The sequence below is a fragment of the Drosophila simulans genome, chromosome 2L (genome assembly GCF_016746395.2).
Source record: "Drosophila simulans strain w501 chromosome 2L, Prin_Dsim_3.1, whole genome shotgun sequence".
Classification (NCBI taxonomy): Eukaryota; Metazoa; Arthropoda; class Insecta; order Diptera; family Drosophilidae; genus Drosophila; species Drosophila simulans.
Genome location: NC_052520.2, coordinates 155,501 through 177,681, shown reverse-complemented (window position 1 = coordinate 177,681; position 22,181 = coordinate 155,501). Strand labels below are relative to the sequence as shown.

Sequence of the window (22,181 nt, the reverse complement as noted above, 5' to 3'; positions counted from 1 at the left end):
ATACAGTTGATTGTTAGCAGCCAAAGCAGTATGTTTTACGCATTCATAGCACTTGTTATGGCCTTGCTCCACCAGTCACTCGCAGTACAGGTACAAACGGAGCACACCATTGTGGACGAATGGAGCTGGCAAGATCATCACAGCAACGGAGACTTGGGACGCTATCACTACTACACAGCTTTAGATTATGATCAAAATTTGGGCGGTGATAGGAATTCAAACGGTTATGAATATGAAGAGGATGATGGCAGGGATGATACTGCCGCCGGCTTGGACCGGGATGAGGATTCGTGCGAGCACAGCTGTCCCCGGTACTACCGCCCCGTCTGCGTTCTCCGCAATGGCCGCAATGTGACATTTGCCACTCTGTGCGAGTTCCACAACCAAGTACGTTGTGCCAACGATCTGAGAAGACAAGGTCACGGCTATCAGATGACCATATTTAAATACCAACATGATGGTGGCTGCCAAACAATGTGATTAATTTAGAGAGATTTACTTCAAGTAGCTCGAAGTACCATTTCAAAACATAAAGCCCACAATTCTTCAATCCCTTCCTCGATAACGAAGATTCGAAAAAGCATGAGAACGCAAATACAAATGAATTTTAATGGGATGATGCTCCTACCAGGTTGGATCAGTGTGACAGTAAGTCTCTCCTTATAAAGACATCAGCTTGTCAGCAGAAAAATTTTATTACGTACATAAATAAAATTGTACGGCTCCAAATATAATGTAAACAAAATAAGATGTGTCCGGGATACAATAACTTTTAACGTATGTTCGTTTACATGTTTACTTACATGGCGTTTACATACATGTGTATGTCATTAATGTACATACATATACAGTTATAATGTTATTATAACTGTATCCTGAAACTGTACTTGCGCGACTTAAGACCTACATGTGTGTGTCATTTATGTACATTTACAGTTTTTATGTAATCATAACTATATCCTGAAGCCAACACGCATACCTTCAAATGATATGAGGATCGTAACCTTTAGCAATCAAAATTTTGAACACCAATTTTTGTGACTTGGTATATATGTACATATATAAGCTCACATTCACACAAACATATGTATGCATATAAATACATTTAAAGAAACGAGCATTTTCAATCATTTACCTTTTAGCGAAAGCAGCATTCCGCGCTGTTGGTACAGCTTATAAGGCGTCATACTAAAAGCAATCATAGGAATTAATTTAAACACCGGAATCTTTACCAGCCTTTCTTGCCTGCGATCGCGTACAAATCCTTGATATGCAGATCATTTAGGTTGGTTAAATAGCGCACTTTGCTCCTGTTGTTTTTGCAAGACCGCTGGGAATAACACTTGGGACACTATTAAGACGATGTCTACTATTAAGTTAACCGCACTAAGTCCGGGAGCTGGAAACTCCGTCAGATTTGTGAATTTACATATCTTAGCTTTGCGTAAAAACCAATACGCATGCCGTTGAAGAGTCAATCACAATGGCTGCGCTAATAACTGTTGATTGTGACATATCGATATATCGATTGCATTCCCTGCTTCTTGGCGTCTGGATGATAAGACTGTTAAATTCAAATTTCGAATTATTAAAACGTTTACACATTCCTATAAATTACCGAATTTCAGAAAAACAAATAATAATATTGATTCAAATACCCCATATAGTAAGCGAAACAATACAATAACTCAAAATAAACTGTCATGAAATTTATTGCAATGTTCATATGAAAAAGGGATTTCTTTAAAAGAAAATTCTTGTACACAAATATTTGTAATATTAAAATATTTTATGGACGCTGTCTCATTATGTTTGTTGTGAAAAACCAGGGCTATGATGACTTTATTTGGTTGTAAAGACATTGCAATATCTGTTGTTTGTACGATTAAAGTATTCTTTCTGCGCATACCGGTAAAATTAAACTTTTCATCTTTATCTTTAATATATTTTTGTAAAGGAAAATACATTATCTTATGGTTGGTTACAGAAAATACAAAGACAGAGTGTAATGTACATACAATCGAGTTGTTTAAAACTTTAGGTTAAACATATACAACGCATACAACAAATAGAAATGTTAAAAGAGACAAAAATAAGTTTACAATGGGGACATGAGAATGTTGCATAATTTCTAGGCAACTGATTTAACTGTTTTATACAATTTCCATAGACACCAACATAATAAAGTTGCATGATAATTAAAGGAGGTACTAACTACGGCTTTTAATTTTTACTGAACTGACCGACACTATACTATGTATATGCATAACTAAAGCTCATCAATTGTTTTGGAGCTCTCTATTAGGTGTATATGCGGGTATTAAGACGACTAAAACTAGTTCTGTGTGAGAAGACTACACACATAAGAATGGTTTAAATTATATAGCGAAGAGCACAGAATCAGTTAGAGAAGAAAGCACATAAGAGTTGGCAAGCTTATGCCGCCTTTTCCTCTGACTTTAGGCTTTAAAAACGACACTAAAAATTACGTTGGTGCTTGGGTATCTGTTAATTTTGACGCTGATGAATATAAGGATAGCTTCGACCTTTTAGCATATGGTGACTGCGGTTGCAACGCTTCAGCGTCTAGTCAGTTATCAGTCTCCAGAGGCTTGGCCTCCTCCCATGAGAAGCCCGCGCGACCGAAGTGTCCATAAGTGCTTGTTCGCTGGTATATCGGCTGGCGCAGGTTTAGGTCCCTGAACACAAACATATAGACAATTGTAATGAAATATTTTTTAGCATCTAGGGTTTGACACTTACTTGACAATCTTGCCGGGCCTGAGGTCAAAGTTTTTACGGATGATATCCAGAAGTTCTTTTTGTGACTTGTGGGAAGTTCCGTAGTCGAACACAGTTATGGAGAGAGGCTCAGCAAGACCAATTGCATAGGACACTTGGACAAGGCAGCGCTTGCAGAGACCGGCCTTAACCAGTGATTTGGCCACCCAGCGTGCTGCGTATGCTGCTGATCTGTCAACCTTGGTGAAGTCCTTGCCAGAGAATGCACCGCCGCCATGGGCGCCCCAGCCTCCGTAAGTGTCTACTATGATTTTTCTTCCTGTAAGCCCAGCGTCACCCATTGGTCCACCGATAACAAAGAGTCCACAGGGATTGATGTGGACAATGGTGTTGGCATCAATGTATTTGGCGGGAATGACCACTTTAACAACTTTCTCCATTACTTCCGAGCGCAGGGTTTCTAACGATATCTTTTCAGAATGCTGCATGGACACTACAATAGTGTGGACACGCTTGGGAACTGCTGATCCCTGATTGAAGAGGTACTCGCAGGTGACTTGTGTTTTGGAATCGGGGCGAGCCCACCAGAAGACATCTGAGCGACGCAGCTCAGCAATCTTTTCGTTTAATTTGTGAGCCAAAACGACGGTGAGGGGCATACATTCCTCGGTTTCGTCGGTGGCATATCCAAACATGATACCCTGCAAAAAGTTTATTTCGCTTTATCAATAATATTCATCACTTATTAATAAATCACTTATTAAAAGTAACCAAAGCCAAAAAGAATCAGTAGCGTTAGATAAATAAAACACATTTGGGTTAGGAAAGGGTGAATCAAGCATGGGAAAGACTTTGATAAATTCGGGTATGAAGAAAAATTTGATGCTATTTAGCAGTCAAAAAGTTGTTTGCATAATTAGGTTAGTGATGTATGTAAATGCAGTAGTGTGCCTTGGTTTTGTGTCTGCTATATCTAATTATGGTATTGACTAAAAAGTCAAAAGTTAAATGATATGGATTTGGCAGCTTCTATTAACAATAAAGACGATAAAATGGTTGGTAGGTCGGTTGGAGCAATATTGCAGCGATAATATGATATAGTGGCAAACAATGAATTTAAAATTAAATAGCGATAAAGTCGTCATACACTACTTCAATTAGTTACGAAAATATATAAAGGAAACGATAAACAGAAATTATAGAAGTGGTGACAACACCCCTTCCAAAGAGCTTATAAACGCCCTACCACCATGAATATCTTAGTCGCAACTAAATTGCTATCAATAAAAATTAAAAAGATGCGTTGCTCTTCGGAAAGGGCCTTCGATCCCGGCCTGCCGAGACTGCTTCTTCTTTACTGCTTCTAATTCACACCTGATCTCCGGCACCGATCTCTTCCTCGGCACGGTTGACATGCACTCCCGCAGCGATCTCAGGCGATTGTTGGTCCAATGCCAACAGCACATTGCACGTTTTGAAATCGAAACCTTTTGTGAATTTCGAAGCGCGATTGCGAAGTGCACAATATCGTTTAAAGTTTGGTATTGGATTGTATCGAGATTTGTTTTATATGAAACGAAAAGAAAGATAAAAGAGAGAAGCGCAGCAATGGTGCACATACACAGGAAAATGTCTGTAAGTAATGTTCATAATATGATTTTAAACACCCTATTATTTTAGATTATAATTATATATATAAGAACGGCTTACAAAAAAATGTATTTTCTATAATCTTCAAAAGCACTGTCTTGAAATAAGCTTATGTTTGGTGTTTTTCCTATATACCAAACTATGGGAAAACTTTAAGCCTTCTTCCATAGGTCAGACAAGCCGCATGCAAGACTTCTCTTGCTTCCATAAAACGGTAAATAGCGGATTTTAATGGTTACATAAATCTTTCGATGGATTTGGTAGAATGCAATTTATGTGGTTAGAGAACGCCCGAAGTGTATTCCAAATGTGTGATAAGTTATGTATTTCAGTCGTTATATATTTGCTTGAGGTGAAATTGTTAAGTTGTCTTCGACCAAATGGTTCGTAGCTGTGTGAAACAAGTCAATTTTAAGAGTCAGCGTACGAACATTTTTTTTTTGGGGCTCAAGAAAAAATAGTAATAGTAATAGTATTCCTATTGCTCATCTGTATTTAATGACAAAGGCGAAAATCTCGTTGGCCTGTGAGCTAGCCAAGTTAATGTGGGAAAGTTACGAATTAAGGGAAACACTTAACAAATGAAACGAAACGAACGAACGCACACACTCCGCATCACTTAGTGCTAGGCGGTAGTAGAAGAACGGAAAGCTTTGCTGTACCTGGTCACCAGCGCCGACGTCTTCTTCTTCGCGGTTGATATGAACACCGTTGGCAATGTTGGGCGACTGTTGCTCGATGGCTACTAGCAGGTTAAGTGTCTTCCAATCGAAACCTTTTTGATTTTTATTTGATTTTATTGTTATTTAGTATTGCGTTGACAGAAGTGTACGTAAGACCGACGTAGGGAAGGAATTGTAATACCCGCCCACAAATTGTTTATGTCCTTAATAGACACTTACCCTTGGAGGAGTCATCATAGCCAATGTGCTGCACTGTCTCACGAACAACCTTCTGGTAGTCGACCACAGCCTTTGAAGTGATCTCGCCGCAGAGCAGAATCATGCCCGTCTTGGCGACGGTTTCTGTATTAAATATTATGGAATTGTTAAATGAACTTTTTTAGATAAACCAAAAACAGATTTGCAGCTGGATTGACCTTGTTTATTTATGTTGGCTATCGAATAAGACAACTTCAAAAAACATGGCACTCACTGTGATTCTTGATTAATTCTATGATTGAGATTGTTTAAGTATGTTTCTTTGACTTCATTGGCCGAATTTAACATAAATCTGATTTCGAGTGAGTGCAGTCATGTACTCCAGGTTTCAAAACACTTACCACAGGCCACCTTCGCGTTCGGGTCCTGCTTCAGATGGGCATCCAAGATAGCGTCGCTGATTTGGTCGCACATTTTGTCTACAATTAAGGTAAGCAAGAGGTAAGCCAGAGGTGGGCGAAGAAGCAGGGAAAAGCATTGTTGTCGGGGAGTGGAAGGAGGAACGTGCCAACATGTTATTCATTGCGACGGATCAAAATTTGCTAGGCCATGCGGTTTCATTTAATCTGTCTGCTGTCGCCAGCGAAATTCAATTCCCAGACCAAGAAATTCCCAAAACACAAAACGATGACATTTGAAGCCGAATCGTCCATGAAATCCTGGGAGTCGGATTCATCTGATACCAGTCGCGTTGTTCACGCTTGCCTCAAAACTTGGCGCGTAATTGGAGACCGTCAACATTCGTCTGCTTTTCGTAGTAAGGGCGTTATTGAACTCGAACATGCGTCAGCAATAGCAACATAAATTACCAAAACTGTTGACTCACAGAAATGGCGCATCGTATCGATTTCAGCTGGGAAAATGATTGCAAGGCAACTAGGTTAAGGGTTTAAAGTAGCTACTGGGTAAAAAGGTTTCTAATTTCCGGCTAGAGTAATTATCTATTGTAACAAGTCCGTCACTCATTTATTACAAGAAGACAGGTGATATTGATGTCAACCATTTGGGGTGTATTCTTCTGAATGACACTCGGCGCTTATCATCACGATTGTCTAGGGCTAGCTTGCCAAGCCGACTTAATTAGCATTATAAAATAAAATAGTATAGAATAGTAAAAGTAATCAATGCGTAGTATAAAAGGTCGCTCGGCTTATCAACAGCTGTTGTCAAACACATTACTTTACTGGTCGCCACTGCTGATATAAACAAACTCTGGCAGGGGCGAAAAGATCGAGCTCGAGCAAAACACGTGGTTGGCAATTTCGGTGAAAAAAATAAGCTTTGACAGCGGTCTAGAAAAATGTAAGGTATGTTTATGTTGGCCGCTGTTTTGATCGCCATCTGCGATTAAATGAACAAGTGCGTGGACAACGTAGAACAACGTAGAGAATACTTTAATTTCGCATCTCCCATGAGCCACAAGCACATGGTGCGCATGACGTAGTCTCTCTATACATACATACATATGTGAGAGCCGCAAACGATAAAGAACCAGTCTATTAATTGCGTCTGCCCATCCAAGCACAAGGTTTAGCCCGCCGTTGTGCGGGGATTTCAAGAGAAGCCAGCTGTTCTCCGTGGTCCCAGCTTTCCGGCTTTGTCACCGGGCGATGCAACAGAGGCACGTTTTGCACTAGCTCTTCTTCCCATTCTCAGCCTCTATACAAGTCGTGCAAATTGGGTAGAAATCAACAAAGGTATGCTGGGCAGCATTTCGTCGCCATTTTGTTAGAGTTCAGGCGGTAAGCAGTAGTGTGTAGACGGTGGAGGTGTGGAACTGGGTATACAGGGAAAGGGACTTCAGACAGAAGGGCCTTAGACGCTAGAGAAAAAGTTTGGTCAGGTTATGAGCACTGTCAGGCAACATGTATCACTACGCCCGCCGAAGGGGCATTTGAGACTGTTTCTTTTTTTACACTGACACTAACGGTATGATGCAATAGGCGCCGCAGATGCAATGAAGCACTCACCTGGATGACCCTCGCCAACGGACTCGGAAGTGAACAGGAATGTAGCTCCGTCTTCCATGTCATATGAGTTGCCATTGCTGCCATTGCATCCGTTGGCGCTGTGTCCGTTTGTCTTTTGCGGCATGTTGATGGGTAGTTTGTAATATGTAGCTTGAAGTTTGTAGGGGCAATGGGGGAGCAGTGCTATAACCCGAGTTCCGGTCGGCTAAATTGTTGGTGGAGCTGTGGGAACAGAGAGAGAGAGAGGCCACATTAGCGGTTGCTAAAAAACGCTTAACGAAATTGATTTTCCGAACTCTTGCAAAACACATCTATTTTCGCATTCGCGAATCTAAGCTATAGGCCGCCTCGAGGCTGTTGGGATTTTCCGGTATTCGCACACTTTTCGTTATAGTTTTTTTTTTTTATATAATCGCCCTTCTTTTATGTTTTTATGCTGAGCGTTTGCCACAATCGTCGCTACATACACGAGACGCACGTTGCGCGGGTTATAAGCTAAACTAGTCGCTAGGCGAGGGCTCGGTGCTGCTAGCTGTTTCAAATGCGTGTTCGACGTTCTAGCTATTAGTTCAACAAATTATACACACTGTTTCTGAGTTATACTGGTTCAGCGACGGCAACCAAATCAGCGGCGCAGCCAATACACGTCCTATCTTAGCGACGGTTCTGAAGAAAAAGAGCGCAACTTTTTAATGCCATTCAGAATTTATACCTCCAACGAGAGAGCGGGCTTTTGCTTATCGTCGCAAACGGAGGAGGCGGTTCTCTTCGGCTGACTCGATTTTTATTTTGGGACTTATTTGGGCGCTCTTTGGGGAAACTTTCCTAGCGTTCTCGGTACTCTCAAATGATTTTACTTCTTCAGTATCTCCACGTTTTTGGTTTTTAAACAGCTGTTCCGTCGCCCAGCGTTGCCACCCCGCTCCGGAGTGAACTGCAGTGAATATAGATCCAGATCCTTTATTTTATACTCACTGTGGTTTTGAACAAAGGATCAGACAAGATATGGATTATAGTCTCGACTAGCTTCCTGCTCAACCTGCGTTCAACTGCGGGTGATTTTTACAGACGAATAATATTTATAAATTTTTGTAGACAGCATTTGAGAAGATGAGTCGGCAAGAAATAAGAGCTTATCAGAACTAAACTATGTGCTACCACGGCAGCCACCTATATACCTAATTTTTAAAATCTGTTTAGCATTGCTCTCTCGGCTTCTCTTATGTACAGCAATTGACATATACATATTCGATGATATAGACAACTGCTACACGAAGCGCAATTCGAAGCGAATTTTTAAACGAATGTCTGTATCTGTTGAAACCCTAGCTTTTCCTTAACGTGGAGTGACTGCCCTTTTGGAGATGGATCGTTCGACACTCTCTGGTCAAGGAAAGTCGTCAATTAGGGTTCTCATACTATTCGTACAATCTGTGTATTTGGAAAAGTGCTCACGTCATGCCACAGCCAAGAAGACAAACAAGGTCTGCCAAGATCAAGGCGCCTGGTAATCAGTTTTTGCATGTACATTTTTTAAAATTCTAATACCCACTGAAAATAACCGAAAACAACAAGCCCCATTATCTTTCAAATAAGGTGTGACCCCACGGGGGCCTAAGAAGATCGCGTGTGCCTGAACGAACAGATGCGCAGGGCACATTATTCTTGAGCACAAATGGTGGGTGCTTGTGAACTGTAGATTGTGGCAATGCATTTATTCTCAATCGCTGATATCGTCAGTTATTGTAATAGCCTTACTAAACAATTTATCACTTTGCCTAATAACAAGGTTTTTTATTATTTCATTTTTTCTAGTATATATGCTTTTCTTTTTGTCTTAAGAAACGTTCTTAAGAAGTATTTGTCAAAAATATTAAAACTTAATGTGCTCTTTCAAGAAACTGAACATGGAGCTATCAGCTACTTTTGTGACCCCCGCACCATGACTGGGCGAAAGCCAATTATTTAAAAAATCCATTATATGGTTAAATATATTACACGCTATTAAATGCAAAATTTTCGTTTGAATATATGAAAGGCACGCGCCAATTCACCGATGTGATACGGCAACTCTCCCCGATATACGTCAGATAGGGCGATAAACAGATGTTTGTGAAAAAACAAATTGAACAAATAGTGAAAAGTTAAATGCGACCGTTAATAGCGACCACGTCACATTTTGTCGGCAAAAATGAGAGTTTGGGTAGCTTATAGTGCAGCTGCACTCTTGCTGTTGATGCAAGCGGGTCCGGAAAGCATCAGTGGACAGGAGGTGCCCCAAAGCAACACATCAAGCAACTCCACCACGACAGATAATAGTAACTCTATCCACACCGTGTCGGATGTCTTCGCCAACAGTACGCTTAGAAATATCCCGCCCTCGATTGCTGCGCCTGGTAATGCCAGCACCACGAAGAAGGGAAACGCATCCACATTGGTCACAGATCCGCCTCTAATCGATTCCCATGCTGTCGAGCAGGAGCACAACTCCTCACTCTCACTCTTTTTCGTCATTTGCGTGATCATGTTGGGCATCCTGCTTATCCACTCTATGCTCCAGACCGGGTTCCAGTACCTGCCGGAGAGCATTGTGGTAGTCTTTCTGGGCGCCTTTATTGGCCTTTCGCTGAACGTCATGTCTGGGCAGAATGGCAGTTGGAAACGCGAAGAGGTCTTCTCGCCCATGGGCTTTTTTCTGGTGCTCCTGCCGCCCATTATTTTCGAGTCCGGGTACAATCTGCACAAGGGAAACTTCTTTCAGAACATCGGATCCATACTGGTCTTTGCCATATTCGGTACAACGATTTCTGCACTGGTCATCGGGGCAGGGATTTACCTGCTGGGCTTGGGGGAGGTGGCATTTCGGCAAGTTTAAAATAAATAATTTGCCAATTTCATTAAATAATTAATCCTTATTTTTAGCCTAAGCTTCTCGGAATCCTTTGCCTTCGGTTCACTCATCTCTGCTGTTGATCCTGTGGCAACAGTGGCAATTTTCCATGCTCTTGACGTAGACCCCATACTCAACATGCTGGTATTCGGCGAAAGCATCCTCAACGACGCCATATCTATTGTGCTGACTGCATCTATCACCCAATCCGCTAACGTCAATGCTGAGGCCAGCACTGGAGAAGCCATGTTCAGCGCGTTGAAAACCTTTTGCGCAATGTTCTTTGCTTCGGCGGGCATTGGAGTCATATTTGCATTAATATCGGCTCTCCTTCTGAAGCACATCGATTTACGAAAACATCCATCCCTCGAGTTCGCGATGATGCTGATGTTTACTTACGCACCTTACGTCTTGGCAGAGGGAATACACTTAAGCGGTATATCAATGTTTTTGACTATGACTCTAAAACCTAAACATTTTTTCAACAATAGGTATTATGGCTATACTATTTTGCGGAATCGTCATGTCCCACTACACGCATTTCAACCTATCCACTGTAAGTCATATCATCTTCCTATTTTATATATTATTATAACTTTTTTAATCGTAGGTTACTCAAATTACAATGCAGCAGACGATGAGGACACTAGCCTTCATTGCTGAGACCTGCGTGTTTGCTTATCTGGGATTAGCAATCTTTTCTTTTAAACACCAAGTTGAACTATCTTTTGTTATATGGGCCATTGTGCTTTGCTTGATTGGCCGCGCCTGCAATATTTTTCCACTTGCGTTCTTGGTCAACAAATTTCGGGAGCATAAGATCAATAACAAGATGCAGTTCATTATGTGGTTTTCTGGCCTACGCGGAGCGATTTCCTACGCGCTATCTTTGCACTTAAATCTTGACAGTCAGGAGAAACGACACGTCATCATAACAACAACGTAAGCATATTCCGGATTGTAAAATAATGCTCAGTCATTGAAGTATTAAAATTTCAGATTAATCATTGTGCTGTTTACCACGCTAGTGCTGGGGGGCTCCACAATGCCGCTGCTAAAGTACCTCAAGCCCGGAAAAAAACGGCGCGCACGCGGCCCTGGAAGGAATACCGCTGAGGAGGGAGGACGACGCAACGGCAGCGGTCGGAAGCGTTCAAAATCTATTTCCCTATCGAAAACTCGCGAATGGGGCCAGGCAATCGACTCTGAACACTTGTCTGAACTCACAGAGGAAGAGGACGTCACCTTTACTCAAGCGCGGGATCGCTTTGGACGCATGGATCGCAAGTACTTTATTCCGTTTTTTACACGGCGGTTCAATAGTCAGGAATTGCACGAGTGCAAGTCACAGATGGCCGACCTGACCAACAAGTGGTACCAAGCTATTCGAGTGAGTCCATTGGATTCAGATGAATCGGACGAAGAGATAGGGCTAGCGGCCAGCACAAGTCAAATTCATTTGACACGGTCGTAGGAATTAAATAGCTGTTGTGGGGAGCTCTGTATCTGTGACGGACTTTGGAGGCCAAAGGGAACGATCGTATCTAATGCTTAAGTTCCTCTAGTTAATGTTTTTAGAGTTTTTATTTATATAGCGCGGTGATGGTTGTTATCTTGTGTATATTTTTTGTTTACAAATTTTCATTTTGTAAGATCCAAATGCAATGATTCATTCGTAAAACGGTAGCTCCTTTATTAATCCGCTTAATGCAGTATTATATTGCACACGACAACTGGTCTTCAAAATGAAAATTTGGACGTCACAAAAGCACACTACGTCAGTAGTTTAAGTTACAAATATTTATTGATACGATTATATGCTGTATTTGTGATTTTGTACATTTTTGAAACCAAATAAATATCTAAGTGTGGTACGTATAACAAAATGTGGTCATGCGCTTTTTGAAATTCTAATTTATAATTACATATCAATTAAGAAATATTTCCTATTAAAGTAAAATTGGCTACAAAGGTGTGCGTTTTTTGGTTACTTTTACAATTCTTCGTGCGTGGACTCTTCACCGAGCACCGTGGAGTTTGAATCACTGCCGACTGCAAACGAAGTACAAAAATCGTTAGATGTCTTAGGGGAATGTTAAAATATGCTTTTAAAAACGCTCATGTATATCATAAAAAAAGGAAAGCTATGTTGACATGACTTTTGACTTATAAAGACTTCATGATTAGATCCTCCAACTGTTTTGTATCTATTTCGGGTTGGTGGCCGCCTTCTGCCTCCGAGTTGATCCAGTACTCGGAAACAGCAATGTACCCTGCCACTGCCGCCCCAACAATGCAACCCCAGGCAATGTGAGTGGAGCTCTGGAAGATGACACAGGTGGCCACGCACATTCCGAAGTAGGTGAGCATTCGCGTATAGCTTACGTAGTTGCTGCGTTGCTCCGCAGAAATATCTTTAATGAGGCGCAATACATATAGTGGACAATGCGTTGCTTTAAAGCTAATTTACATATTTAATTGCTGTTTTACTTACCATGACACTTTCCTTCCTTCAACTCATAGCCATCCGCACACTTTCTGCACATGTCAGGGCCATCACCATCGCATCCATCGCAGGACCGATCACACTCCAGGCAACTAAAGGAGCCCTCATTGTTCACGCAGAACTGCTGCTTTCGGCAAGGGCTTGGACGCTGTTGCTCCAAGCACTCATTGATGTCGACACATCCCGCCTCAGAGTCCATGCTCCAGCCCATTTTACACTTGCGGCAGCTCTTGGGACCACCTCCCGTGCAGCCTCCTTCCCCACAGGCCGCATGGCACTGTGTACACAGCAATTTCTTTTCGTCACGAAAGGATTCGTAGTGCTCCGGTCCACATTCGTTGCAGTTTGGACCCGCATAGCCGGGATCACATTTGCACTTTCCATTACCCTTCCTAGTTCCGTCTCCTTTGCATTTTCCTGAAATTTATCATGTGGGTAAAATTAACGAAAACGGCAATCATAAGTTGACACACTTATGTAAGTTGTGGCCTGCAATACTTGCTTATCATAACTTACCATTTCCGTTGCACTCGGTGCAGGTCAGGCAGTCTGGTCCGTAGGTGTTCAGCGGACAGCAGACTGTTAGCTGATCGATGCAAAGCCAGGACTGCAGGTCGGGACTTTGTGTTTGTTTGTGGATGAACCAGTCCTCAAGAAGCGCCTCGTGCTCGTTAGCCAGGTTGTGGCAGTGATCCTTGTTTATCACTTCTCCGTCCGAACATAGTTTTTCCTGGATCTCCACTAGCCGAACCTCGCTGTTCTTGTACGAACGCAACTTTTCCTCCTCCCACGCCGTGTCCCCGCCCGCGTGTCCTCGTTTTGTCCTTTCGAGTCCTGCCCTAAAAGAGCTAACAAGCTGGGTACAGGCCCTGCAGGGCGGAGGAACAGGCTTTTCGGGAGAAAATGACGCCGAAGCAGCAGCTATGAATACTAGCGTTGCGAGAAAACAATACTTGATTCTCATTATTATTTATTTATTGCCTTTTTAGCCGGCAAATTATCTGAGTTTACGTGTAATTAAAGCCGACACTATCGATAAATAAAAGCATCGATAGCATATCGAAACTTTCGCGAATACCGATAGGCCTCGTGCGGTACCATTGCCTCACGGAGCTCGCTCTCAGTTCATCTAACAAACGTTACTGACCCATGCGAAATTCGAGGATCATCATTATCAAATAGTTCCCTTTTCTGCTAATCGACAATTAAATTTTGTTGGTGTAGGATACGATTTGTTTTACTCACTTTCGATAGTTTAACTGCACCTCTTTGAAACTTGAAACAAGTTGCATAAACTATTTTCGTAAAAGTATAAAAGTGTAAACTTTATTTTATTCGCTTTATAATATTTCGCTTAATCTATTAGATGCATACAAGAGTTATGCTATTACATTAGCAATTATAGAGATCGATACTTTAAAATTTAAGATTTACTTAAAATAATCCGATACGCTAGACATGAAAGACCAAAAGTATGATAATTTGATTGCAGACTATGTCGTGAGCAAGGAGTTACCATTTCAAAGGAGTACTTTTGTTGTTGTACGCGTTGGCCCTATTGGATATATTTAGAAAAGAAATAAAAATTATTTAAGTTAATGTTTACTTTGGCCAGTTTAAATTTAATCGTAAATTAATTTATGGTTTTGCACTGATGGATTCTAATATAATGGAGGAAAGTAATATCTATATTTGGCTGGATTCTAAAAAAGTATAATTAAGCATCGTTATCTATTAATTAGAGCACTCCGTTGAGGAACAAAATTAGAAAGACATGAGAATTTTAATATATATGTATATACAAAATGTAACTTTCCTTTTCACTGTATAACAATAAAAACTTACTTGACAACGCCATGATTCTGAACTGATGTAAGAGTGATAAAGGGAGTCAATCGTTCAATAAACCGATCGTTGTTACGTTCCAGCTCTCGTTGGTAATCTTTCTGATCTGAAAGTATTAGATTGCGATTCTTTTTCAAAGCATCAGCACAGCGTTTTGAAAACTCGCGAAAGCACAACCGAAGTTTGTTTTGGTGCTTTGTCGGTACAGTTGTTCCGTCGGATAAATTGGAAAGGAACACACTCGCCATTTCCATCGGTCCTTGGTTAACAGTTGTTCCAATACATCCCTGCAGGACCATTTGCAATATTTTGGGGTCTGCTGGCTCTTGATTCGTGGCAGCAGCCAACTCCAATGTTTTTTTTTGAATATCCTAGGCAATGACGTTTAATTTTATTAACTTTTGGGATTAGGCAACATAACTTACTTCAATAGCCACTTCAATCGGTTCCAGGACTATTTGCTGTCGGCTAATTACCATAATGCGTGTTTTTACGTATGGAAAGTGATTCGCCGTGGTCAAAATCGTTTTCCGTTTACACTGCTCATTTAGTTCGCCATGGGCCTTTCCATTTTTGGTAAAAGGCGTGGCATATATAAAACGTTCTGCATAAAACAAAAATGTTAAAATTTTAATTTTAAATTTCGATTTCAATTATCTCTTTAATTCATCTCATACTTATGTTGAAATTCCGCTCAAAGTATGTCTCACGATGACGCATTTCATATGTTTCAAAGTAGGGTTCAACATAAGTAATTTGAATGTAAGCCTTATCGGGGTCCAAACTATTAATATCAACGGTATTGGAATCTTTAATGATATGCACAGAGTCCGGTCCGAATCGTTCAGTGTAAAAGTTCTAATGTATGTTGAAACAAAATTGATTAGTTATATTTTTTTCCAATTTGCAATATATACCTGAAGCCGACTAAATATTTCGGGTAACTTTGTCAAGGTTGGCTCTTTATAAATGAATTCCTGCTGATCCAAGTCCCCAAATTTTCCACCATAGAAGCCAACGCGAAAGTATGTTCCAAAAACTCTCTTACCCTGTTTATAAATATGTAAATAGTTTTCGTTGCAAAAATCTACACAATATTGTTACCTGTAGTTGGGATATTCGATTAAATGCCTCCTGCAATTTGCCATGAACTTTGCTTAGCTTTTGAAAATCTCTATTAGCCTCGCATATGGGTATTAGAATTTTGTACACTTCGTTCATTGCTTCATACATGCCAGCAACTTGAAAAGAATTGGAGGCTTCTTCCAGCAAGGCCTTCAACCCAGTTTCAGTGAAGTGATTTCCTAGGCAGATACCATCTTCGCCGGGACTTAGCACATCATCAGACACGGCCGACTCCATTAGTGTGTTGGGAGAAATTCGTTGAAAACTTACAGCTCCAACAGGCAAATGTGTTTGTGACTCCAACATGCTAAGATATTCAGAAACTAAAGAAGCAGCATGTACATAACACATGGCTGCTTCCGTGTGATTTGCTCGCTCGCGGTGTTTTTTAGCCATATTTTCCAACCAAGTCAGCCGTAGATCAGGGTTATTTTGGTATCCCTTGGCAATACGATTCATGAGGTCAAGCAGCATTTCTGGGTCTTCTTGATACTCCTTCATTTTAACAGTATCTGACAGAATCATATGCAGATTAAAAAGCAAATCTTGTACTTGTTCAGGAAAAGAAGTATCCTGCAGGTCGGAGTCGGATTCAGCATAAACCAGGACGGTTTTAAGCGCACGGCGTAAGGATTGCTCACTAAAGACCGAACTTGTTCCAACTAGGGAGCTTAAAGACATCGTCACTTGCATCTTAACTCGGGCAAAGTTCTATACGAAAAAGTTACCATTAATTTAGTTACATAAACCCAAACCATAAAATAAAACTTACGTTTCCAATTTCGAAATTTTGTCTCATTAGTAAATATAATGATGCAGCTGCCTGTGATCGTATTCCTGGCAATAGGGACCCACAATGTTTCAGTAAAATTAGACACAAATCCGCACATATATCGGTCTCGTCGTCAAATAATAAATTTGGAAATTTAAAGATTAAAGCGCGCTGGGAGGCAAACAAGTTTTGCAGGGCCAAAGTAGATTGATTCCGGGACAAAGAATGAAGAAGCACCTTCAGCACAGTTCCAAGAAGATTGTGATAAAGGTTGGCAGCAGCATGAACAATTATTTCCAGGGTATCGAGAAGTACAAGTGCAACTTCAGTTGCCAAAGAGCCTTCGATGAAATGACTTAATTCAAGTTCATGCTCACTTTTTCCCACAGCATCAGCATATTGAGAGCGATATGGCATCTGGTCTTTCCTCCATCGGAATTTTTCTGTTGAATTACGATCTTTTCGACGATTTATTAAATCATAACGTGCTGAATTTGTGCCTCTAATACATTCTTCCAGCTTTTCCTTAACATCAGTAGATCCAGTTTTCCTAAAACTTTGTGTATTCGTTCGTTTAAGGGTAGCCACGTTTTTTTGTCCTGTGTACTCGAAAGTTTTAAGGCAAACGTTAACCACTTGAAGCATTTGGTGCACTCTATGCGGACTTAAATCCATAAGCCAGCGATATAAAACGTTGCGCTCCAAGTTTTTTAGCACCCACAGAAAACACACCAATAAATGGCGGGTATTCTCAGAGCTAAGGGGCAATTTGTTTTTAACTTGTTCATTCAAGTAGGAGTAGGGACGACTTCCCGATATTGCAAATGCCACTTCCGGATTTATCGTTGATGCTGTAATAGTTTGATGTGGTCCTTGATAGTCTTCAAGTTGACCGATTTGCTGCAGTCGATCCTGCTCAAGGCCGTGCTGATGTAACTGAGGAATGCAATCCATAACTATAGAAAGTAGCGGTATATATAAAGCAGCCACCCTTGCACGTGCATCAGTTTCGCTATACCGAGCGTCCAAATCGTGAGATGTCATCAGGTTGCGAATACACCGTATTGCTTTTCCATGTAATTGGGGGTTTGGCACCTCCATTACTGCTGCTAAATCGCTCAGAACAAGTCCGACTAGAAAATGTTGCTGGAGGAATTCTTGACTAAGGTCGGCGTGAAGGGCTCTGTCTAGCGATCCCTTTTAAAAGAAGCCACAAATAAGTAAAAATTAAAGTTTATTGTTTTTTTGACTTACGCAAGAAGTTTGGCTGTTGCTCGACGTTGTGCTTGGCGTGGGGCTGCATGGCGCTGTTACCATTGTGTATGAAGTACCAAACGGCAAGTTTAAAGCTACAAAATGCTCATGACTACACACAATTCTTAAAAAGTCTATTTTATAGTTCATTAGATCCGGTATTGAAGCATTTTTAGAAATCAGAACCTTTGTGTACGTTTTGATGAGGCCGAAAACAAATCCCCGATCCATGATGCTTAGTATGTCAAATATAAAAAAGCTTAAACTTGCATTTAATGACTGCGCTAATTTAGGTTCGTTGCTGTGGTAGCCGACCACTTTTGTTGTAACTAAGTGCACCAGGGTGGATAGATCATCATTAAACTGATGTGGAAATCGATGTTTGCGGGGACCACTTAAAGTATTTGAACAATGCAAATGTTCAATCATAGATTTGACAATAAGCTCAAATAGAAACCACGAATTTGACATGGCTAAGTCAGCTGCTTTTCCACTTGCAACGACCCAATGCAAGGCTAATTCTTCGTGCAGCAGCCGCACTTGGACATCCCGTGCAGCCATCGAGTGAAGGACATCTATGGACAGCTCTGAAAGGGAAGAGGTTATATTTAAAGCCTTTATAAGTTATGTATTTTACCTTTGCGATCCAAGCTTCGGCCATTTGCTAAAACATTATCATATAGGGTGTACGATTCGCTTAATTGCAAGTCTTCTGTTGTGCTGCGACTGCATGTTAGTCGCTGTTTGCTTTGAAAGGGGTGCGGAATTTTACATTGAAATTGCACATATGTTGATAGCAAACTTTGCCGTCCGTATTGGTCATATTGATCGTCGTTAAGTATTGATAACAAAGATGATACCAAGCAAAGAACTTCGAAAACCGTAGATCCCAGAGACATTGCTTGTCCACCAACTTTGTGGGTGACAACTAACAATTCGATAAGCTTATCCAAGACTAATGGTAGATGCCTCACTAATGGCTCACGATTTGCATTTTCGATATCCAGCAAGCATTTCTTTAATTCTGTTTCTATATTATTCTCACCAATATGGGAAGGTATATTTCGAGTGTCTAGATATTCGCAAATTAAGAAGAATCGATCGAGGAAAGAATCCAAAGTATGAATTGCGGTGACTGCTTCTACATTAATAGAAAACACGGCTCTATGATTGTCCAGCCATTTAATTCCAGGCAGGTGAACATTCGGTGGTATAAATGAGTAATTTTCCGGCGGCGATTCTACCATAACAGGAAGATTAAATTCCCCAAACTTAAGTTTTCCATCTTCCAGCAAGGGCAACCATGTGTAGCCGATAGGAGTCTCTACTGACGGCTGCAAGTCTTGCGGTTTCTTTTGACATGAAACATGGTAAATGGTGAACAACAAATGGTGATGCTGCTTTATTGATGCAGGCAGCGCAATTTTTATTTCATCGTAGAATGATGGGCATTTGTTATGATAATTGACAGCTGTAAATGCTTCAGTAGAAAATTTTGGACAAGACGACTTGCCGTAGATGGCATTGACCGCATCTTTTGGGGTTTCTCCAGCCATCAGTTGTACGCGAACGGCAATGTTTCGAGCAGAACCTGCGCGCGAAGAAAAATTTAGCTCCTTTGGTGACACAAATAGGAGATTGCGATAGCTATAATGTGGATTGTAAATTGCCGATTGCGGAAATTCTAAGATTTCCTTAACTGGGCGCACATTATCTGCACTTTGAGGGTTTATAGGAGCTAACTCTGGCGTTAAAGCATTCTTGGCTTCCTCGACGCAAGGTGATATTTCTAATTTAATAGAACCAGGTATGCATTTGTACTTCTTCATAACTGAGCTCGGTCGTTTTAACTCTGGTAAAATTTTGTACAAATCCTCGTCTTTCATTTTATCTGCCTCTTGTTTAAAGAAGCTTGGTACTGTTATAGTGATAGGACGAAAGTTTTCTACAACGTTTGCAAAGTCATCTGGAGACCAGGATCTGTGCTTTTCCCTCCGTTCAAGCGAACCACGTCGGGTAAGTGTTCCGCTCATATCGTTAGCTTTTCGCCTTAGTTGATCAAAGCTACTTGTGGAAGATTTTCGATCTAAGCTATTGGAGCTTGGCGCTGTGCCCAAGCTGCTGCCACCACCATTTCCAAAGGAATCCCGTTCCACGGCACCAGCATCTTTGCTTTCAAAGTTATCGCCATTAAAAACATTTGTTAGGTAGATTCCTGTCCATGCAAACGGCATTCGGTATTTGCCTAGTCGCTCACAGTAGTCCACAGCGTTGGATTTTACTTTCTCTCGGTATTTATCTTTGTCTTCCTTGAGATACGGCTCGACGGAATTGTTTATGTCACCCTGCAAAACTTTTTCCAAACGAATCACGAGAAACAAATCGTTACTCGGATATGAAATTTCAAATATGGCTGAGTGGCTCTGAGTACTTATGTCGGCGCATTGTACATGACTTGACAACATGCGCTTAAGACTATCTGCGTTCATGTCAAAATAGAAATTTTCAGAAATTTTTTGCCGTTCCTTAGCATCATATATAGCCATCGATGCAAAAATTGGTTCCACTTCCAGCTCAAGCCGAAGCTGTAGGCAGTTAACCTGAATGCGATGACCCATATGTTCAACTGGAATTTCCGCGAGCAGGCGGCGTTCAATGTTTTCCTCCGCTTCAGACTCCGGATACAGTGAGAAAAGAGCCATTTGTCGATCTTGCTGCCGGCGTGCTTCATTGGATTGATCAATATGCTCCGGAGGCACATTGTCAAGCAAATTGGGTATTAGTGGGTCATTAACCGAGCGTCGAAGATCAAAGCTAGCCCAAGAACCACGCGGGGTCAAAGTGTCCGTACAAGAGCTAACTGAAGCCAAACTTGCAATGGATTGTCGAGAACTTGGAGTGCAGCTCTCGCTTTTATAGGCGAACGCCTCTTCAAATGACGAAAAATCCTTGTCGATCTCGAATTCCTGCTGGTACGCAGAGGGACTTATAGTTCCGCGGTCGATACGCTCGCGGATATAGCAAGAACTGGAAAGGTGCCGCTGTGCATATTCAACCACCTTCCATGGGCGCGTATAGCAGTTCACACATTCTTGTACGTGATGGGGCAAATCACACCTAAAAAAGACTGTAGCTATGTAGCTGCTGTATAAGTTAGGTGCATACATACAAATTCTCATTGGGAATAATGTGATCAACTGTTCTGATTTTTCGGGGAATGATTTTAACAGTTACATCTCCTTGAGGAAAATCCAATATATGTTTCAAGGGGTCCCGGTTGATAATGTTCATATGCTGAGATAGAAATTCTTCGTAATCAAGGGGCTCTGTCGGGGAGATCTATTGAAAAAATCGAATCCTTAATAAAGAAATGGTATATTTCAAATAATAGTGCTCTTACCGAAGAACTACACAATGATGGGTCCATTGCCTTTGATAGATGGCAACCAGAAACATTTTTTCGTACATCCGCAGCCGACTGCCTAGCGATTTACAAATTAATACATGTACATATATATGTACACAAGCATTAAGGGCGTTTCTTTGTTTAATATAAACTATTTCCTTTAGTGAAAAACTTACTTTGAAACTTTTTGCACAAACGAGCGCTGGGCACTCGACATTTTGGGAAAGTTGTATGCTAAAGTTGTGCAATTCTTTCCTTATTTATTTTATGACAAATAAACCCCTAACTTTATATTGGTTTACTTGCAGCGCCGTCGATAACCGTACTTATCGATGAATCTTAACAAACCAGAGATGAGTGGACGCTCGTATTGATGAACTGGTTCCGATTCTGATAAAATTTTCATTTTTGAAAAATTCTTTAGGGCCCACTAACCGCCCACATGTGTCACTAGCTGTGATTTTATTAATAAAATAAAGCAAATATTCATTCTTATCCATTTCTTATATATATTGAAAGTAATATGAAATAGTTTAGATTTTGGTTAAAATTTTCGCTGGGGTCAACTGCTCTTTAAATAAAATTTCGTGATGGACTATTTTGACTCTTATAAAAATAACATTATTTTATAGTCCTTATCAATTAGATTAAATTAAATAGATTAAATACATAAAGTACATTTTTTTCATGGTATTTATCTAACCGAAAATTATTATGAAAATCTTACTATTTCAAAACTCATCATCCATATGGTGGTTTATTTTGATTTTCTTTAGCTTCCGGCCGAACATGTGCCACAAGTTATCACTTTCACCCATGAGCAACAGCTGCAGTGAGTTTGGCGAGTTTTTTTTTAGATTAAGAGCAAGCCATCGCATTCCGACCGCCTTAGGATGCGCTATGTTTTTACGAGTTGCATACCACATGCATGGAAGGGGCTTGTTGTCAGTGGGAGGCTGTTCAGAACTTGACGGCGGTAAAATAAGAGAAAGAGATTACGTTAAATAGCTTTTGATTTGCCCATTTGCTTATCAGAATAACAAAGGTTTACTTTGGGCCAACCAAAAGTTCAGACCAATA

The 22,181-nt window shown here is 40.8% G+C and overlaps 5 protein-coding genes across 13 annotated transcripts; 2 read left to right on the top strand and 3 right to left on the bottom strand.

Annotated features, from left to right (window-relative positions):
- Positions 1-23: 23 nt before the first annotated feature.
- Positions 24-2,069, top strand: LOC27206535. The gene has a single exon (XM_016179271.3). The coding sequence runs from the start codon at positions 31-33 to the stop codon at positions 478-480; it is 450 nt and encodes a 149-aa protein (XP_016022872.1). The 5' UTR covers positions 24-30; the 3' UTR covers positions 481-2,069.
- Positions 1,918-8,430, bottom strand: LOC6730403 (S-adenosylmethionine synthase). 7 transcript variants are annotated; one of them, XM_016179304.3, is made up of 7 exons: positions 8,279-8,430; positions 7,304-7,525; positions 5,675-5,752; positions 5,295-5,417; positions 4,117-4,229; positions 2,764-3,443; positions 1,918-2,699 (listed from the first exon to the last, which is right to left on the bottom strand). In XM_016179304.3, the coding sequence occupies exons 2-7, from the start codon at positions 7,425-7,427 to the stop codon at positions 2,591-2,593; spliced, it is 1,227 nt and encodes a 408-aa protein (XP_016022870.1). In that variant the 5' UTR covers positions 7,428-7,525; positions 8,279-8,430; the 3' UTR covers positions 1,918-2,590. The 7 variants fall into 7 exon arrangements, with proteins under 7 accessions (XP_016022870.1, XP_016022867.1, XP_016022869.1 ...); XM_016179301.3 differs by lacking the exons at positions 4,117-4,229; positions 8,279-8,430 and adding exons at positions 5,055-5,167; positions 7,891-8,225; XM_016179303.3 differs by lacking the exon at positions 8,279-8,430 and adding an exon at positions 7,891-8,223.
- Positions 8,431-9,370: 940 nt separating this feature from the next.
- Positions 9,371-12,079, top strand: LOC6730402 (sodium/hydrogen exchanger 8). Its single transcript, XM_002077547.4, has 5 exons — positions 9,371-10,168; positions 10,226-10,629; positions 10,685-10,749; positions 10,804-11,135; positions 11,193-12,079. Exons 1-5 carry the CDS (start codon positions 9,495-9,497, stop codon positions 11,665-11,667), a joined length of 1,950 nt encoding a protein of 649 aa, XP_002077583.2. The 5' UTR covers positions 9,371-9,494; the 3' UTR covers positions 11,668-12,079.
- LOC6730401 (cysteine-rich with EGF-like domain protein 2) lies at positions 11,979-13,753 on the bottom strand. 2 transcript variants are annotated; one of them, XM_002077546.3, is made up of 3 exons: positions 13,216-13,753; positions 12,688-13,116; positions 11,979-12,607 (listed from the first exon to the last, which is right to left on the bottom strand). In XM_002077546.3, the coding sequence occupies exons 1-3, from the start codon at positions 13,661-13,663 to the stop codon at positions 12,360-12,362; spliced, it is 1,125 nt and encodes a 374-aa protein (XP_002077582.2). In that variant the 5' UTR covers positions 13,664-13,753; the 3' UTR covers positions 11,979-12,359. The 2 variants fall into 2 exon arrangements, with proteins under 2 accessions (XP_002077582.2, XP_016022865.1); XM_016179299.3 differs by having other exon boundaries at positions 11,979-12,245.
- Positions 13,754-14,003: 250 nt separating this feature from the next.
- LOC6730400 (dedicator of cytokinesis protein 7) lies at positions 14,004-21,465 on the bottom strand. 2 transcript variants are annotated; one of them, XM_039291188.2, is made up of 13 exons: positions 21,278-21,465; positions 21,096-21,177; positions 20,865-21,034; positions 18,333-20,812; positions 17,696-18,282; positions 16,442-17,638; positions 15,649-16,380; positions 15,462-15,593; positions 15,222-15,402; positions 14,970-15,148; positions 14,545-14,915; positions 14,216-14,254; positions 14,004-14,151 (listed from the first exon to the last, which is right to left on the bottom strand). In XM_039291188.2, the coding sequence occupies exons 1-13, from the start codon at positions 21,316-21,318 to the stop codon at positions 14,130-14,132; spliced, it is 6,213 nt and encodes a 2,070-aa protein (XP_039147122.1). In that variant the 5' UTR covers positions 21,319-21,465; the 3' UTR covers positions 14,004-14,129. The 2 variants fall into 2 exon arrangements, with proteins under 2 accessions (XP_039147122.1, XP_002077581.1); XM_002077545.4 differs by having other exon boundaries at positions 14,004-14,254.
- Between the last annotated feature and the right edge of the window lie 716 nt (positions 21,466-22,181).